We start from the raw sequence: 21329 nt of genomic DNA, 5'->3' as shown, positions 1-21329 counted from the left end.
TAAGTTTAGCTTTACAAAATATGTTAGTACCTAGAAGTAGATTAGAAGTCTTCCTGCCCCCAATAAAACAGTTTTAAAAAGTGTATTGGCTATTTATGCTCACTTATTCTTTATAATTAAGTTGATAAATTTAGCATAATTTCAATCAAAAATCCCCCAAAGTAATTTTTAGGTATATAAAAACAATTATATTTATCTTGGGGAAAATTGTCATCTTCACATTATTTGTGCTGTCATTCAAGAATGAAGTATTTTCTTTCCATTAAAGCAACAACAAAAACAAAACAGACCAAAAAAAAAAAAAAAAACCAAAACAAACAATAAAAACCCTTTCCTGCCAAGTAAAGTGATATCAGTCTCTGCTTTTAGGTTCTCCATATTGTTTATTTAATTTATTCTTAAATGCTTTATACCATTAAAGCTTTGTAAATGGGCATTTTATAGTATATTTTGTAAGTGCTTCTTATAACCAAATATAAAAACTATTGATTGTACGTGTTCCTTCAGATAACTGGACAACTTATCAAACTGCTATTAGTGCTAATATTTTTGGTCATTAATTTATGAGGGTTTTCTTAAGTTAGTAATCACTTTATCTGGAAATATAGTTAAGTTTCTTTTCTCCTTTCCCACAACTAAATCTTTTTATTTTCTTTCTGCAGATTAGCTTTATTTTATTTTTTTTAATTAATTTTTATTGGAGTATAGTTGCTTTACAATGTTGTGTTAGTTACAACTAAATCTTTTTATTTTCTTGTCCCATTGCATTAAGCAGAACCTGCAGAATAATGTTAAATAATAATAATGATTGTTGGTATTCCTGCCTTATTCCTGAATTAATTACTGTTGGGGCTACCCATCTTTTTCATGTTAAAAAAGACATTCTCTATAATTAGTTCATGAAATTTGTGAGTATTTAATAAAATCGAGAATAGAGATTGGTTGAATTATATGCATTTTTGTTGGTTATTGGGATTATCTCATGATTTTTCTCCTTTGACTTTTTGATGTAATATATTTTATTCATATATTTCTTTATAATGAATTATGCTTGGAAAAAATCCTGCTTGATTAGATAATATTTAATATAATTTTGAATTTTATTCACTAATATTTAATCCTGATACCCACCTTAACCATTACTGTGTCTGTTTTCAGTTTCATTTTAAATTTATTCCAAATTTGCAGAAAAATTACAGGATCAATACAAAGAAGTCCCACATACTCTTCACCCAGAGACTCCATTCAAGTTTTCTCAATTGTCCCAATGAAGTCTTTTCTAGCAAAATGATCCACTGTAAGATAACATATTATATCCAGTATCATATTATGATAAACTAGGGCATTTCTTCTGTCTCTTCTGAATTTCATGACCTTGACATTTATGAAGATTACAGGCCAGTCTTTCTATAGAATGTCCTTCCATTTGGGTGTGCCCAATGTCTTCTTATGCTTAGACTCAGGTTTTGACAGAAATGTCACAGAAGTGATGCTGTATTCTGCTCATTGTATCCTATCGTTTGGCACATGATGCCAATTTGTCCCATTACTTGTAATGTTAACTTTGATGTCAGCTAGATTTCTCTACATTTTAGCCTTTTTTATTCTTTTTTCCCTTTGTAATTTGTAATGAATACTTTGTGGGGAGCTACTTAGAGATTATGTAAAAATCTCAGTCCTTATTTCACTTTTACCTACTAGTTTTAGAAACCATTGATGTTTCTTGTCTGAATGAATTATTTCTGCAATTGTTGCCAAATAATTTTCAATTCCATCATTCCTGGTCTGTGTCTTCCATTCATGGAGTCTGTGTTTTTACACTGAGCCAGCTCTGGGTACTAAAATAACTTTGTCTCTCTTCTCTTATTTTTCTCATCTTCAAGAAAGACAAAATGTAGGTTAGAGCAGAAAGTATGTGGATGTTAATAGTGGATTTATTTTAATAACTAAAAGGTGGACTGCAGATACATACACAGAGCTTGGAGATCGCAATTAATTATGAGTGGGTGGGCTTGATTTAGACAAGACTTGAAGTCCTTCCTACAGGAGGACTATCAAATTATCAAATTAAAACTACATGAGGTAATATTCTCAAATTATTTTAGCCCCAAAGTTTCACTTCTTCCCATTACATTGGCTGTCTGATTGCTGATGTGGATAGTGATGTCCTTAAAGTCTGAACCTGACCTATTAACAGCCAATCAAGGGGCTATTGTCTGGAAAATTAAGCTGAAGAGTAGGAGAATTAGTAGACTTCAGCACGTAAAATCCAAATGAGAATTCCAGGTAATCAGTAAGATTTTCAATAATCAACAGAATTAACTCTCAGATAAAATCTAACTAAAGAAGGTTTTGAATTCTTTATTTCATTAGAACGTTTAAAACATGTACAGAGCTCCAGGCTAAGTTGAATTGGAATGCAGTGGCAAACATTTTGTATGAAATTTGAAATTTTGTAGGCAATGTTAAGTTATTGAAAAAATAATCAATGCAACATGATGCTAATTAAGGAAGGAAAAGAAGAAGGATGGAAGGGAAGGGAGAACAAAGGAAATAATGAAAGAAGGAAAGAAGAAAGAGATTAAAAGGACAGCTGCTTGGAGTTCTGGGTAGTAGATTTTGGTCAGAATTAGTAATGTTTAAGAGGATTATAAAATGCACCCAAGAATTTAAATCTTAGAAACAGTAAGTTCTAGACTAGTAATCATGAAAAAATTAAATGTTTCATAACATTTGAATTTTCAATTATTAAATTAAGAAGGAATCTACAGACAACTGTAAGCCAATATGAATATTATAGGATTAATGAGATACAGGAAATGTGGTGTTTTAAGTGTGGGAATTTGAAAAGAAAGACCTAACGTGTCGTGTCTGGTCTTACAAGGAGTCGACTTTCATATTTCTTCCCATAGTTATATTGGTTTAATTAAGGTAATTATACAATACAGTTCCCTACAAGCAATAGAGAGATTCTCACAATCCATGTGTGTGATTTGAGTCATAGTGATGAGAAAATTTCTGGGATTCAATATTATAGTGAAATTTAAATATTAACTAAGAATTGCATTTCAAAGACTCCAAAACGCTTTTAAAAAATTATCTCCAATTTTAGTATATGCAGGTTAGGCCGTTTTGAAAACAATGTTAACCAAATTAGAATAGCATTAAAAGAGAGCAAATGACTCAACACGGAAATTACCACTCTAGTATGGGTACCGGACTCAAGAATAATGTAATAAATAAATTGAAAATATGATAAATGCTGTAAGGTATGGCAAATGAGATATTTAAAAATAAGATTCACATTAAAAAAAATATCATCATGTCAGGAAGTCCACAGTATTCACATACACATGGAGATTTCACCCCCCCCACAGGTGAATTCTACCATTTATTTATTTTTTTTAACATCTTTATTGGAGTATAATTGTTCTACAATGATGTGTTAGTTTCTGCTTTATAACAAAGTGAATCAGCTATAAATATACATATATCCCTATAACTCCTCCCTCTTGTTCCTCCCTCCCACCCTCTCTATCCCACCCCTCTAGGTGGTCACAAAGCACTGAGCTGATCTCCCTGTGCTATGTGGTTGCTTCCCACTAGCTATCTATTTTACATCTGGTAGTGCATATATGTCCATGCCACTCTCTCACTTCGTCCCAGCTTACCCTTCCCCCTCCCCGTGTCCTCAAGTCCATTCTCTACGTCTGCGTCTTTATTCCTGTCCTGTCCCTAGGTTCTTCCGAACCATTTTTTTTTTTTTTTTAGATTCCATATATATGTGTTAGCATATGGTATTTGTTTTTCTCTTTCTGACTTACTTCACTCTGTATGACAGACTCTAGGTCCATCCACCTCACTACAAATAACTCAATTTTGTTTCTTTTTATGGTTGAGTAATATTCCATTGCATATATGTGCCACATTTTCTTTATCCATTCATCTGTCGAGGGACACTTAGGTTGCTTCCATGTCCTGGCTATTGTAAATAGAGCTGCAGTGAACATTGTGGTACATGACTCTTTTTGAATTATGGTTTTCTCAGGGTATATGCCCAGTAGTAGGATTGCTGGGTCGTATGGTAGTTCTATTTTTGTTTTTTAAGGAACCTCCACATATGGAGATTCTTGATGCTACAGTTAAAAAAAATATTGGAGCCACTTTCCCCAGGGCTCAAGAAGCTGAGATTAATCTGTTTTCAATGAGTACACAGGTTTATTTTATTTTACTTAAAATTTTTCTATTACAAGGCCCTAGTACCTGCTTCCCAGAGTTTTAGATATAATTTGATGCCATGTCATATGGAAAAATGAGCAGGCAGGCAGCATCAAATCCCTGTCATTGATTGCTTAGATTTCTAGAACAGTAGTTCTTGGTTTTTCCACATGTAGCTGAATCACCTGCAGAACATAATGTATTCACAAATTCTGGCTGTATTCCTAAGGCTTCTGATTCAATTGTTCTGAAAGTGGTTCTCAGGAATCTGCATTTTGAAAAGTATAATAACCAAACTGCTGACTTTTTTGCAGTTTATGTAAGGATCAGATGAAGAGAAATATTGCCTTAACACAAGTGCCTCCATCTGTGGCATGATAAGAAAAAACAGACAATCATTGGAGGGTAACCTATGGAGAAGAAATGGACATTATTAATGGGAAAGATGCCAGAGGAATCTCTTTATTTTATTGAAGTTAAGGGTAATGTTTTCTCAATCTTTGAGTTTAGAATCTGTAAAGGAGGTGGTGTAGGAACCAAAATCTGGCTTTAGAAATGGGTCTCATCACTTATTAAGTATCTCAAATGAATGTGTATGTTTGAATAGACTTGGCTTCCACAAATGCAACAGTTACTATCACTAATCACAAGTGATCCCAGAGGTCATTATTGATTTGTGTATTTGCTGATACAAAACTTTCACCTGTGTTCCTCATGAGGCAGATGTTTGGAGATGTCATTCAGCTAAAGATTGAGTTTAGCAGACCATGCAGCATATTTATTTCAACACAGGTTATTTTGTGTGTAAAGATCCTAATGAACTGATAAAAAGAAAAAAAAACTTACTTTCTCTCTGAAAAATAGTCACCAAAATAAGACAGAAAATGTTGGAGATGTTGAAAAGTTACTAACGTGGTGGGAATATGTAAAAGGAAAGTAAGCTTCCAGGGGAAATGGGATGCAGGAGAAACGTGGGGGGGACAAACACTTAAACATTTATAAAGTTGAGATTTTTGAAGTCTAGAGAAGTTTCATGTCTCAACCATTTTTTTTTTTTTTCAGCTTTGATACCTGAAAATGGACAGTTTGGGAGGAGGTGATTTTCTTTCCATGGGACTAGGCTAGGTAAGAAGCCGTAGAGGGCCTAAGATGTTATCGTGAAAGTTAAGGTATTTGTCAATCTACCTTTCCTGTCTCATGCCCAAGAAGATTAGTTTTAGGAATATTGGGGGGTGTAACACTTAACACTACCTGAAATTGAATGAAATTATGCAGGATTATTTCCCCAGATGTTCTTAAGGTACATACTTCTTTTAAAGTAGTGGTTCTCAAAGTATGGTCCCTGCCCCAGCAGCATCAGTATCAGCTGGGAATGTGTTAGAAGTGCAAATTATCAGGCCCTACCCCCAGAACTACTTAATCAGAAATTCTGGGGTGGGGGAGTGCCACCGATCTAAAATGGACTTTTACAAACCCTCTATGTGTTGCTGATGCATGCTGCATGTTGTCCTCAGACATCCTTAATAAATGGAGCTGAAAACTTAAAGGTGATGCTGGTCTAAGAAGCCCTTTAAAATCCTAAAGAAGTAAAGTGAAAGACTGGATGCTAAGGAAAAGGACAACTGAAGAAAATGGACTGGACAGGGACCTGAATAACAGCTAAAAGAGCCTTCTGCAAGGGTAACAGGCAATGAGTGGAAGGAGTTGTTAGACTCTGGGCAGCACCTCGGGCAAAAGCGAGCCTCATGAGAGATACTCGAGCAGCAGCAGCAGCAGCGTGGTTGTTGTCACAGTGGTTATCATCATCATCAACATCACCACCACCACCACCATCATCATCATCACCACCACCACCACCACCACCATCATCATCATCACCACGACCACCACCACCACCATCATCATCATCATCATCAACATCACCACCACCACCACCACCATCATCATCATCATCATCATCAACATCACCACCACCACCACCACCATCATCATCATCATCACCACCACCACCATCATCGTCATCATCAACCATCACCACCACCACCACCATCATCATCATCATCATCATCATCACCACCACCACCACCACCACCATCATCATCATCATCAACATCACCACCGCCACCACCACCATCATCATCATCATCAACATCACCACCACCACCACCATCATCATCATCATCATCATCATCATCACCACCACCACCACCACCACCATCATCATCATCATCAACATCACCACCGCCACCACCACCATCATCATCATCATCAACATCACCACCACCACCACCACCATCATCATCATCATCAACATCACCACCACCACCATCATCATCATCATCATCACCACCACCACCACAACCATCATCATCATCATCATCATCATCATCAACATCATCTTATTGGGTGAGAACTCATGATCTCCAGACACTGGGCTAGGGGCTTACATAATCATGTAATTTAATCCTTACAATTCATTAAGGAGGGTTTAAAATTTTAATTTTATCTCTATTTTACATAGGACAAAACTGAGCCTTAGAGAAATCAAGTGGTTTACCCCAAAATTTATTTAAGTAGCAAGAAGGAAAACCGAGATTTGAAGCCTGCTTTCTTAACTGCTATTCTTTAGTAATATCTCACAGCGTCTTTGAGCGACAGGTGGCCTCACCAATGGGCAAAGATAAAGAATACAGTATTTATTTAATGACTAGTTAAGTGGGAGTTGAAGAAACCATGTATGGTGAGCAAGGAAGAACTTGAAAAATTCCAAAGACCCTTATATTCTGAAGGAAGGTGCTGTGGAATTGGAGGAAAGAAGAATGGCAGCATCTTTGATGTGGTGAAAACATGTAGAGTTGAGGCACAGAGTAGGAAGCAGTGTGAACAAGCAGCATGAAGGGGTGGACCAACTGACATAATCACAAAGTTGAATGTCCTAAGGGGAAGCGAATCAGCCATCTGGCATGAAATATCAAATGCCAGCATCCATATAATTGTCCAAAAAATCCCCCTTCATAACTCAGGCTTAAGGAGGAGACAACCTTTCTTTATCGCCCTTACAAGAACAAGCTTTGTTTCTCATTTTTCTTTTAAAGCAATATGGTTAAAAAGAAAACACTATAATATCTTGACTCAAACAGATATGGGTTTGAAACTCTTTCCTAAGTCAACAGGCAGCCTTGGACAGCTCCTTATTATTTCTGAACTTCAAGCGTTTTCATATTTACAATAAAGTTATTAACACCCACTTAATAATAATATTATTAGAATCAAACGAGATAATGAATGAACAGTACCTGGTATTTTATAGGTCCTTCTCCATCCCTTAATATTTAGTTAAATTTAATAACTTAATATTAAGTTAAATTTAAGTTAATTTCACTTGTGCTGACATGGTATGAAGGTATAAGCAGTATGATCTAACCTAGTTCTAGCTCTAACCCTCAAGATGGTTGTGTTTGTAGCTATAAAAGTGCATACATGAATAAGAAAAAAGGAGGAAGGGCTTTGGGCATTTGGTGCTAAGAGCTCAGACAAATATAAATCTGGTAGTTCTTAAAAAGTCATAGCAAAAAAATTTCCATTCCAGTAGAAAGTGCTTCAAATTTGATTCTTGGTCTGCTTGGCTCCAAACTACTCTCTGAACTCTCTGTGCGATCTGTAACCACTAACCTAAATCTAATTAACTTCTGTTTCCTCATCTAGAAACCAAGGAACGTAATACTCAGATTGCCCAATGTTATTCCATATAGGACAATACATATTCTCTAGTTGTGGTCTCTACTAGCTTTCCAATAATACTGAAGGCTGTGAAGGTAAGGGGCCTTAAGTAAACTAGTTATCTCCCTTCCCTCTGCCATTAAATGAGAGAGAACTTCTCCTTTTGTTTTGAGGTGTGTGTGCATGTGTGAGTGTGTGTGTGTGTGTGTGTGTGTGTGTGTGTGCTTGTGTTTTGAGGGAGCTGATAAATTAACCCATTTACATATGTACACATCAGTAGTTATGTTTACACACTTAAATGGGCTGCCTGAGATCCAAACCCTGGTGTCTCTTATTAAGAAACTCAAGTGCTCTCCACTAAACTACAAGGAAAGCACTCTATGCTTGGACTGTGATAGGAACTTTGCAAGTCAGTAGACATGGCCTTTTATAAGCAATAAAATGAAGCTGTCAGCCATTGCAAATGGACCAAGATAGTGGTCACATGACTAAACCGCTGCTGCACCAGGCAGTCGCTGATGTATTTTACTCCAGTTTCCATTAGCAGAGAGGCTGCCTAAAATCATAAAAAGGCCACAGACACCCTAAAACACACCACCAGACGTGGACCTGCCCACCAGAAAGACAAGATCCAGCCTCATCCACCAGAACACAGGCACTAGTCCTCTCCACCAGGAAGTCTACACAACCCACTGAACCAACCTTAGCCACTGGGGACAGACACCAAAAACAATGGGAACTACGAACCTGCAGCCTGCGAAAAGGAGACCCCAAACACAGTAAGTTAAGCAAAATGAGAAAACAGAGAAACACACAGCAGATGAAGGAGCAAGGCAAAAACCCACCAGACCTAACAAATGAAGAGGAAATAGGCAGTCTACCTGAAAAAGAATTCAGAATAATGATAGTAAAGATGATCCAAAATCTTGGAAATAGAATGGAGAAAATACAAGAAATGTTTAACAAGGACCTAGAAGAACTAAAGAGCAAACAAACAGTTTCAATCTATTAATCAGAGGAGTTGGGAGAGCAATGATTTAAATGCTGCAATAATCAATTCCTTAACACATTAATAGAAGCTACAGTCAAACTTTGCCATACAACTGACTGCACTGGAATCTTGACAGGAGCCCTAGGGCCATGCCTAATTTGCATTAAATTTACATAAAATTGTAAATCAAGAATACATGAACACAGCCCTAATATTTGTTAGTGCTTAGATCCTTCCTGATAGATGGATTGAAACTGCTGGTAGTTTGACTCTACTTGCAATAAAATTGTGCAGCTGATCAGCTTTGTTCTCATTCTGCTATTATGGGGAAAGGGACCCAAGAGAGCTATAGTTTGGGGGCTTGCGTATGCCATTTAGGATTTTCATCCTGTAAAACCATGACTCAGATGTGCCCTTGGAAACCCCAATCTGGAAGCAGATTATCCCTGATGATTTTGCAGATCCCTGTCACTGCACTTGCTCACAAATAACTTGCCATTAAATGGAGATACAAACTACAAAGAAAGCTAGTCAGCTGAAAGGATGTCAAGGCCTCTGGAAATTTTTATTTTTCCAAATAACATTTACCATCATTAAAACAGATAATTAGTGATATTCTTTAGACTGAGGACAGATAAAAATCAAATCTTCAGCAAAAGCATCCAGTACCTAACAGTATAATAAAGTGGACTTCACATGGCTCTGAGCAGTCTGTGTGTTCTTGTGTCCCTGTGGACACAGCTGTGGCCTTTGCTGTGTGTTTTTACACTCAGGGCTAAAAGAAAATATTCTCACCAAGGGTATTGGCTCACAGTGGCAAGACTCCTCTTTCTATATCCTCCTTAGTTCTCTCATTTAAAGCCTATCCTTTTGGAGAGAAAATACATACTGAAGTTCCATAACGCATTTGGAAGTGTTCTTTTATTTCAGAAAGGATTATTCGAGTATTTGTATGTTATGATTACTTTCTGCCTCACCTCTCCTTTACCACTTTTTTCTTATTTTGTCTTACCTTGCACGATCAAGTAAACTTGGGAGGTCTTGGGCTCATGCTGTGTCTGCACTGAGCAAGTGTAGGAACCCTCATCGTAGACATCCACCTTCTGGATTCGGAGGCTGTATTCCAGAGAATGGCGTTTCTCCAGCTCAACCCGGGGGTCCAGAGACCACTTGTCGTGCCCAGCAAAAATGATGCCAGAACGGTTCAACCAGGCCACCTTCGAGTTCTTATCTTCTACAACACACCTGGCAAAGTAGAATAACAACATTAGAGCTTTAGCCATACCTGGATCTGCATTCATTCTCCATACAATTTGATTCAACAGGGCCAATCAAGAGAAATAATTATGTGCAGGATGAATCCTGGCTATGCCATTTCTTAGAGTCCTAAATACTGTCGCTATTTCTCCTTTAAGATCTAATTACCATCCAATGGATGGATGCCATTATATTATACCCAGTGTGGCAATAAACAATCAGTACGAGTAGTGCAGGAAAATAAAGTTAAATGGATATTGACTTCCCACTGGATTATCTTCTTCTTGTCTAGGAAAAGGTCATTCACACAGAACTCCATTTGTTTAAATAACTTTGAGAATTAGACAATTGATAATGTGGCATATTTACTCAGTTTTGAACTGCATTTATTCTTTCATTAGTATTTCCTAAAGGCTTATGTGATGGTAGATTCAAGTTATGCCCCACCATTGTAGGAATTAGACTGAATTTCAGAGCTTGATTCTGATCCTTCCAAGTTTGGAATGCCCACTCCCAGGAGTGAGAAGTGTGTGAGCAGGTCCAAGGGTAAGTAGATAGGAATTGTATCAAGAAAATCAAAGCTAGTATCATCTTGCCTAAGTCTGGTTCCATCTGCTGAGGGCAGTAGGTTGCCTGCTGGCAAGACAGCTTGCTACCAGCATTTCTGGCACAATAGAATGAATTCGATCTTTTATGGTAGATGAAAAAACTAATTTTGTAGTTCTTCTTCCAAGAAACATGAAGGAATAAATATTTATTTGAATAACTACTTATTTTAGAAACCTAAAAGGGTTTAATGGAGAAAACCATACTCCTTCAATTCTAGCAAGAATCTGGAAATGGAAACATCAAGCAAAAACTTCTCTGTATCCCTTTGGCAAGATTTATGTCTGCCTCACGGGGAGATTGTCTCAGACCCTGTTCACAGCTGCAAAGCCAGCTGCTCAGTACTCTGGGGCCTGAGGGATGGACAGAAGGAGCCAGGAGCATGACAGCAGAACAATTAAAACACCATGTTCCCCTGTATTTTCCAAACCCAGTCCAATCCAAGTTTTCTCTCAGGTCTAAACAGTCATGCACGCACAGGAAGTGGAGGCATGATCCGCAGCTTGACCACCGTAAAGACATAGAGGCCAACTCATCTCTCTTAAAAGAAGGAGAAATGATGAATCTTCTAAAAATACCTCACTCATGGTACAAAAGGCCTCCTTATTCCATTAGTTTTGGGTGAATTGCATATTTTAGTAAACATGAGAATTTTATTTAATTACTTGGGTGCCATGATATACAGGTCTTTCTTTTCTTCTCCACCTATTGCTTTTCAAAAACATAGGTGGATTAAGGTATCATTTAGTTATCTCCAATATGTGTTTTTCTACCATGCAGATATTATTGAGATTAATTGTGTTTGATAATTTAAAACTCCTCTAAATAGGAGGGCAAAGCTAACTTTACGGATGCTTTGCTGCTTCTCTCCAGACTCAATTTTACTTTTCCTCTTCTATTCTTTGGTGGCATCATGTCTCTGTCCTTGGTGGTATTTGCGGCACTTCTCAACTTAGACTCAGTTATGAATCAATTAATAGATTATTTGCTGTCTTCTTCTAGATCGTAAATAAAGTTGGTGATGTAGGTCTCCTGTGTTTTTCTTTTCTACTGAGAAAATGGAAGTTTCTCTCCGTAAATGCATTTTAAGTCTTCTATCACATTTACCCTTGCATTTTTTTTATCATCTACACAGCACAACACAGCAGTAACTAGGTATGCTATTGCACAGAGGTGAACCTTGAATGCTGTTTAGCCTGGAATAAGGCTCTAACATGTTCATCCTGAAAAAAATACAATATAATATATTTTACATAAATATAGCCTATATATCAAATAAAGAGAGATTTTGTCTTATTCATTATGGTACCTCCAAACACTAATCTGCTGTAAAATAGACCCTGGTAAATGCCTGTCATATGAACTAACAGTGTCATATATGCAGAAATAGGACATATGGTTACTTATATTCCACTCCCCATCCCAACTCCTTACAGCATCCACTAATGAATTGGGCAAATTTCCTTATCAGTATAAGGTAGAGTTTCTACGTTGAATCTTTAGGGTCCTTTGGACACTAGCAATTTTTGCCTCTGGAAAAGTTGTAATTATCACATAGATCATTATTCGGAGTTATTCTCTGAGAGAGTTCACAACTATCTTATGTAAAGAAGCAACTGACGATTTCAGCAAAATTGCCAGACCCATAAAAATGCATGTATCAAAACAATACGTAATGTGGAAATTTTGCTGTGATAATCTACATAACATCTTATTTTTACATTGTGTTTCACTCATATTTATTTTTTGTAATTTCTCTTTTACTTCCAAATAAGTGAAAGGTACACTAGAATATATACATACACACATACACTCACACTTTTTACTAACTCAACATAATTAGCCAACTCCAAGCACCAGAGCACAATGTAGTATTTTTCAAAAGGAAACCACTCCTCCAGATATTTAAAGGTTCTTTTTTTAAGTAGTTAATAGTTCAGAGTAAATGTGTTGACTCTCTAAACTAGAAAATAATCTTTCTACCACATGGCTAGAACATTCATACTGAAAAATGAGCAAAAAGTCTCACAATTTCAGAATTAATTTAACATTGAAAATGTTTAAATCTTGATTTAAGGTGGCAACTATTTTAAACCATAAGAAGTGCACATAAGAAAAAAGATGGTCAGAGTCAAAGTATAGTCTCAATTACACAAAAGTGTAGCACTTTTGTTTGTTAAATGGAAATAACCAGTCATATAGGGTAGTCACAGATGTCTAGCTATTCGGAAATGAGGAAACGCTGATTAAAGGCAGACCCAGGTTCCAGCATGCAGTGACTGGCCAATAAGCATCATGAGCTTGTATCTAGAAGGCAAGTGGCTTAAATGTGCATTAGGCATGCCTGTGGAGTCAATGAGAATTCTCATGCCACACCATCGTAAGATGGGAATGAATTATCCCTCACCCACAATGCTGCTTCAGTACCAGACAGTCTAGTTCAAAACTAAATACCTAGTGACTTTATCTTCAAAGTCAGCTTTGGCCAAAGCAGGGAAAGGATAAAGAGATAAATTTTTTAAATCTATATTGTTATGTGTTGTTTGGATTTAATAGAATGTTTCCTTCAGGAGCTCGGGGTAGGCAAGTCATTCCAGGATTTAGAAAGGACTACATGGTAAAGAGAGTCGGTGTTGGTGCCAAGAGGCTAGAGGGCAGAGAATGACCGTCCACTCTAGGTGGGATTTCTGGCAGGCAGCTGAGGACATGGGGGTATAATACAAAGTGTCACCTCTCCAGGAAATCTCCTCTGATTAGTGTCCCATCCTTTTACTTGTCTCCTTCATATGATCCCATTATACTCCACAGTGAATTAGTTATCTGTACTTATCTTTCCTCATGAGTTTATTAATGAGAGTGACCCTCAAGAATTCACCTATGGAACCTTAATGGAGCCAACAGCATAACCCACCATGTACACAGTAGGCACTTGCTGAAATGTGGAATAAATCAACTGAATTTAGCAAACTACTATTAGATCAATTATCAAATATTTGTTAATTATCTAATAGGTGCAGGATAGGTGATAACTATTTTAACTTTTCTTAAGTAATGATTAAAACTATCAGACACATAAGGAAAATTTAAAGAGAATTATTGAGTGTGACATTAACATGAAATCAAAGGAGAGAAAAAATTGTTCCCAGTGAAGAAAGATCATTCCTGGGAATTAAATAGTCTATATCACACAATAAAAACGGTGAAAAGACGTGTAAAGCACTAGATAAACATTTAGTGAGTTGCCCACTTTAATCATGAACCCACAAATATCAGGTGGGTTACTTAACCATGAACCTATGATTCTTTTAAAAAAATCAGCTTTAAAAAAATAACAGGAAAGTCAAGCAAACAAATTTCTAACTTCCCTGTTCAGTATGTCTGAATCCATAAAACTGTCACAGAAAATCAATGCACCCATAAAAATCCCAAGCATCGGATCTCTGTGAGTACTTTACACCAAGTATATTATGCACACTTATACAAATAGGTACATTGACAGTTCCACTCGTACTGCATTAAGTCTGGGAATTATGCTTCCAAAATAATTAATATAATTGGAGGCATAAAAGAAATGCTAAATTTGGTGTGTACCAATAGATAGCTTAATCGCATATTTACTGACAGTATATCCTTGATGTAAGTGATACACATCTAACAGATATTAATCCTGTTCAACTGCTACTAGATACATCTCATTTTTAACAAGCATTACTGGCCGCTAAAAATGGAACAAGTTAGTATTAGAATTTATCCAAACTTTCCTCTGCTTCTTAAGAGTATAATCTGATATCTATTCATGAATAACAAATAAATACATTTTGCTTAGTTTCTCACCAGCTATCTATCTTCATACTTTTTAATTATAAGGACTGGGGAAAGTGTAACTGGATGGGTGAGAGATTTGTTTCTTAAATTAAGAAAGAACAGTTAGATGACTGGTTCTCAACTGGGGGCAATCTGTACTTCCAGATGGTATTTGGCAATATCTGAAGACATTTTTTGAAGGTCACAACTGGAAACGGGAGGTTGCTACTGGCGTCTGGTGGGTAGAGGCCAAGGATGTTGCTAAACATCCTACAATGCAAAGGACAGCCCAACAACAAGGACGTATCCCATTTAAAATGCTGGCAGGTTTGAAGTCGAAAACCCCGAATTAGACCTTGGTCTCTTGGTTTAAATATCCGGAAGCATAGGTCAAACATCTACAGTGCAATACTGTTTTTTCATAAGCATATGCTTCTTAGTTTATAAGCACTCAATTGCCACCAGCAAAGTCCTTGAATTTATAAGTTCATGACACAGACACTACAATGAAGTCTACTGGTACTCTGTAAGTTAGTAGTTAATCAATCATGCCCCTTTGTTGTGTTTTAGAATCTGAATTATATAACACTATACCCTTGTACATTGTTAATAGTACAGGAGAAAGCTATAACTTAGTTCCTTACTAAATTAATGCTGGAGAAACCATTTAACCTTAGTGTTTTGGGTTTTTTCCCCATGTATAAAAATGGGTCAGTAATACTTAGGACAGGTAAGGGACAATCAACTCAGTTGGGGCAAATTTGACTTTTTAAGGAAATAATTAGCCTTTATTCATAGAAAAGCTATTTTTTTAAAATTAACTTTTACTATTTTTTTCACATTTGTGATTCTCTCTCTTTTGTAAGATGTGGATTGATTCAAGATATGGATGGGAAGGAAGTCTTCAGGAGTGTGTTGACCCGTTATTTTGATGCTTTTTGCTTTATAACTTTAACCCTACAAATAAAACCCTTAGTGAATCAACAAAACTAACATAGACTCATTTCCCTCTAGAAGGAAAGACACTTGGTCTGGAAATTAATGCGGTACAGTCCCGGCATTAAAGCGTGGCATCAGGAAACGTTCTAAGCAGAGGATGCAGTAAATTATCAGAAATATCCCAAATTCTCCTGAGTCAAAAGTCGTTAGTCTGACTTAATCATATTATTTTAAGTATAATGAAGTCTAGCAACACATATGCAAACATATTAAAAAACACCAAATTAGTTAAAAGCCAAATTTAAAGAATTTTGAATTATCAAACATTTTGGATCATCTCTGCTTTATTACCATGTTCTAAGATTAAACTCAGAAAGAAATAAGAGAATTGTGGGGTTTCACTGCTGACCCTCAGGCACTCCTGCTTCCCTTTCCTGCAAGCAGAAGTTTCAGTTTTCTAGCTGCCTTGCTCCCATCTCTACTTCTTTTCAGACTTGACTTCTGGCTTTGACCATTGCCTGTTCTCTTGGCCTCGTTCTCTTATCCCTGTGCATGTCTGCTCTCTCTCTTAAACTTGATCTTCTTTAGGTAGAAACTGATCCTAGGTTCATGATGGTTTATTTTCCTAGATTCATCCTGAATTTTAGTCCAATTAACAGCATTTAACAATGAAAGCATCTATATGATAGGATAATCTCCCCCACCATAGGTCCTTTGTATACATTCATGTACAAGCCCCTGATGCACACGTATATATGTACACACAGTAGTGATGGATGTTCAAAAGGGCGAGAACACAGAGGTATTAAGGCACAGGAATCCGATTCATGTGAATCTATTGCTGGTCACTATGATTCAGTAATCTGCATATTATTGATGGCATGTTAGGGTAAAAGACATACACTGTTTAGTTCCTGAAGGTAACTGATTTGGGTTCTGACCTTCAGTCTATTTCTTGTTGGAAAACAGGTAAGTCATTTAGCCTTTCTGTATCTTAGTTTTTTCATAAATAAAATGAGGCTAATGATACTTTCCCCAGCCTCTCAGAACTAATCTTAGTGTAGTTCTATGAATAAAATGACATGACGTACATTGAAACATTTCATAAGATGTAAAACAATATCTATGCTTATACTCTCCCATGGTAGAGTACGGTAGATAAAAAGGAAATAGTCATATACAGGGATGGCTATAAGGAAAATAGTGATTTATTCAAATCATTCAAAAACTTTATCTCTGTATAGTATGACATCCACTAAATATGTATCAGATCAACCATGTATTTCTTTAAATTCTCAATTTGCATTAGTTATTTGCATGTGCTATACTGACAAAGCACCCTTTCTGCGACTGGGTTACTACCTATTAGAATAATTCATCATCTATATGAGCAAAAAAACCAAAAAACAAAATATCCACAGTGGCAAATAGTAAAGCCAGGACAGTCTGTGTCATTCGTGGAGTACTGTGTCATTCGTGGAATAAAAAGTACTCCCTAGACAGGCTTTTTGTCTCTTATTATCACTAGGGAGCACCTTGTCCAGCTATATATGCATTCTCATATATGCATATGTATGATGTATGTATTGCTCTGTATTTTCAGGTTCATATTCTTGAAGGAGCATAAACACATATTCCATGCAGATGGTGCAGGTGAGGAGAGGGGCAAGTAGAGGAGGAGCAGAACTACCAAATTAAGAGTTGAGTACATCTCAAAGGTCAATTCTAGGACAATCTGTGCTTCTCTGGCTGCGACATCAACTGTATCATCTCTACATTTACACAGAAAATGAAAAAGAGGAAGACAAAAATTCTAAAAGGAAAATTTGAGACTGGGACCAGGAGAAAACTGATTTCTATCCCAGTCACAGCTGGAGTTCCCATCAGTTCCAGGAACATTTATAAGAGGTTGGAAACAGCTCTTCTAGGTTCTTTTGAAGAGTCTTGGTCCCTTTAGAAAATAACTCATCACCCTAAGCACACCATAACTCGAGATTCCTCATTTTCTTTTCAGTGGTGGGGTGGAAAAGCCATGAGTTCTGCAGTTTAATAGCTTTAGGCAAGTTACTTAGTGAGAAATGTAGCATGGTGGGTGGTTACAAGTTTAGGCTGAGAAGCTGGTTTCCTGCTCTGCATTCTAGCTCCATCAAATACTTACTCTGTGATCTTGGGACACTTGCTTAACCTCTCTGGGCCTGGGTTTTCTCATCTGCAAAACGAAAACTTCATTTTCATTTTCATTCAATTACCCAGTTGTAATGTTTAAATGGGTTCATTTTAAACATATAGGGCAGTGCCTGGCCCTAAATGGGTCCACTATTACTGAAGAGCTTCAGTGTTTTTCTTCAGCAAAACAGGAATAATTACTACTTCTCATATGATTGTGATTATTAAACAGGCTAAAGTATTAAGAGTACCCAGTGAGCTTTGGAAGAGCCTAATACATTTTTGTGCCCATTACTTTTCATAATTTAAATCTTGGACATTTGTTCTGTAGAAATCCCATTTTGGGGCTAAATTCAGCAATCTCCAGATATTGTTGTTTAATTCAATTTCTTGCTTAATAACAGGTATGTCAAGGGAAACTGCCTTTTAGGAGCCTAGGTTCTCTTGTGTCTGGTCCCTCTGGGCAATAGTTGGTCCTCTAAAGCCCATAAGCATGCAATTGAAAGCAGGATAGTGATGCAGCATGTTACAGTGCCGCCGTGTAAACTGAAGCTCTAATGCCATCTCTGGAACATTCTTAGAGGATTTGTGGCATACATGTGCCTAGGGAGCTCAGGCCTTAAATGCCTCACCACTTGTGATCAGATAGAACCCACACGAGGCTCTCTCATCAGGGTAGCCTGGACAGAGGACAACAGCGGGTCCATGCTATACTTTGTGATCTGCTGAGATCTGTTGGGCAGAATCTGGGTTCCTCCTAGATTAGATGAGGCATACTCTATGCTACGTGGACCCCCAGTTGCAAGAACAAGGCTCATTCCTCCTTCTCAGTGACTGAACAGCAGTTATACTCTCACTGAAGTAGTAAGAATCTACACCCCTTTACTCTCCTTTGAACTGTGGATTCTCCTCTTTCCTCCCCACTTGGTTGAGTGAGGATGAGAAGTAATTTGAAAGCTTGCTTTTGTTTTGATTCTTGCTATGAGTCTCTGTTCTCTGTGAAAAATCTTTCTCATTTAGGAGAAAAACCTGCCTTTAAGTTGTACCTTTGAAAGAATAAAATTAGTCTTGGGATCCTGGCTCCGATTTCTAGTTAAAAATTTCATTTACTATGCAATTAAAAACAACTCCACAGCTATTTAAAGAAAATGTTGTTGCCTTCTGAGTCATTACAAAGTAAATATAAAAAATATGCTAAGTTCTCGAAGGAAAAAAATGTGCTTTGTACCACAAAGGGTTTACTCTTTGTCTCATTCCATCAGTAAGGAGAAATGAAAGTGCTTACAATGAATTATAATGCACTTAGGATGAACATTCTGGTGTATGAGGCATGGATGGCTATAAAGTCAGGAGACTGTTTTCCAGAAGTCTCACTTGAAAAGCCAGCCCCTTACTTTATAGCTTTACCATATACAGCATTACATAAACATTATCATTGGAGCAGAATCAAGTTATAATATGACTCACCATTACATGCATTTAGATATAATTTGGATCAAATTTATGCCTTCTAAGATATGACAATTGATAGATATAGCATGTACGATATAACAGAGTTAACATATAGTACGTATGTAAGTAAATAAACAAGACAATGAGACTGTGTATCAGCGCTACCATTAGAAAAGGGCTCTGCTGTCTACATTGCTTTTACTGGTAGAGGTAGACATAAAAGAAATAAAGGCAGATAAATATAAGGAACAAAACAGGTCTTAATTTTTTTAAATGTACTTTGTGGATTCAGATGTGAAACAGGGGCCTCTAGCAGCTGCAAATTGAAGGAGCACATATTATCAAACAGATCCATCTCAGGCGAAGGAAATGTAGTAGTCCCCTCCCCTGGCTGACAAGAAGCCGATGGATCACTGATGAATGCTTATAAATCACAAGGACAGTTCTCACATGGAGAATTATAATCATAGGGATTTTTCTGACTTCCATGTTTGCTTTTTCCATCACCCACTTTCCACCACACATCACCTCTCTGTTTCCTGTCTCCAAAATTATTTTTTTCTCCAGCACATTCTTCTAAAGGACAGTGATATGAGGAGGACTTCACCCTTGTGTGACAAACTGTTTTTGTGGTTTTTCTTCTTTCCCTAGCCCTCATTTTTTCCCCTCATATAAACCTATCCTTGAAGGCCTGCTTCTCCTTGAACAACAATCAGGACATGAATGGGACTTGGAATCAGGTGATGAGAAAGAGCTTCAGAAGTTAGCAAGAGAACGAGCATGAAGGCAAGAGCTGATGAGTTTGAGATGAAAGCTAACCTGGGAGAGGTCTTGGAAGGAGCTCAGCCTACTCAAACTGGAGAATGGTATCTGCAACTACAATCCCCAGACTAATAAAGCACTGACCCTGGGAGGGCAGTAAAGGTGAGCAGAAGTAACCAGTGTCTGGACTTGGGAGAGAGAAAAAGCCAAAGGCCATCACCTCCTGTGCTACTAAATTCACTGTGTAACTTAACTGAAATTTCGCAGCCACCCTGAGTTAAAGAGATAGCCACAGATGCTACAAGGTGAAGGTCACGTTCTGAGTTCTAGAAAGACCCTTATGATTCAAAAGCACCATCTTTTTAGCCTCAGAGCATTTGTATTCCATTTTCCCACCCTCTCTGTCCCTGGGGCACTCTAGCTTTGAGACTGTATTATAGAAGAGGCATTTTCTCTCACAGTGACTCTCAAAAAATGGCTGTTAAATGAAAAGACAGGCAGAGAAAGGGAAAGAGCTAAATCTAATAAAGCATTGTTTTGAAAGAGTTCCTTTATTTCTTCTGGATTACTTATCACCATTTATGGTCAAAACCTTTTGACACGGCACCAGGAACTCTGTTGAAATCTCCGTATGTGCTCAGGAACCTGAACTGAATAGCAGCAAGGATTATGTTGACTAATCAATAGTTCACATAATGTTGATATCAATTATGTTCATATTAATCATAATGTTGATATCAATAGTCAATATTACATTGATTAATAGCCACTCTCCTTCATGGACACGTCACCTTCATCTGGCTCTATCAAGACCACTTTCAGAATGACGTTGTTAATCCACTAATTGCCAAATCCAATGGATTTAAGTATTTGTCCTATTTAATCACATCATAGTTTTCAGCACTATTCACCACCTGTATTTCATTTTATTGTCTCTCCTCCTAAATCTCCTGCTATTTCTCAATTTGCATAATCTGCCCCACTTTCTCCACTCGCCTTTCATATATTGTTGTTCTCCAGGATTGTATTTTTCTTCTTTCCTGGCCTCATGGAGTAGTTTTCATGTATTTCATCAGATTTTTTGGCTTTAATTATACCTCATCAGATTGAAATTTTATTTTATTTTATTTTATTTTTAGCATCTTTATTGGAGTATAATTGCTTTACAATGGTGTGTTAGTTTCTGCTTTATAACAAAGTGAATCAGTTATACATATATATATGTCCCCATATCTCTTCCCTCTTTCATCTCCTTCCCTCCCACCCTCCCTATCCCACCCCTCTAGGTGGTCACAAAGCACCGAGCTAATCTCCCTGTGCTATGCAGCTGCTTCCCACTAGCTATCTATTTTACATTTGGTAGTGTATATATGTCCATGCCATTCTCTCACTTTGTCTCAGCTTACCCTTCCCC

The 21329-nt window shown here is 37.1% G+C and overlaps 1 protein-coding gene across 2 annotated transcripts in view; it reads right to left on the bottom strand.

Annotated features, from left to right (window-relative positions):
- Nucleotides 1-21329, bottom strand: part of LSAMP (limbic system associated membrane protein) — a 640478-nt gene that overhangs the window by 274430 nt on the left and 344719 nt on the right. For both annotated transcript variants that reach the window (XM_082460093.1, XM_082460092.1), the window contains exon 2: nt 9942-10174. In XM_082460093.1, the coding sequence (XP_082316219.1) occupies nt 9942-10174 (233 nt within the window). The remainder of the gene's footprint in view (nt 1-9941; nt 10175-21329) is intronic.

Source organism: Balaenoptera physalus, assembly GCF_965194825.1.
Source record: "Balaenoptera physalus genome assembly, chromosome: 4".
Taxonomy (NCBI): Eukaryota; Metazoa; Chordata; class Mammalia; order Artiodactyla; family Balaenopteridae; genus Balaenoptera; species Balaenoptera physalus.
Note: the sequence above shows the minus strand (reverse complement) of the source record. Positions and strands in the feature narration are given on the sequence as shown.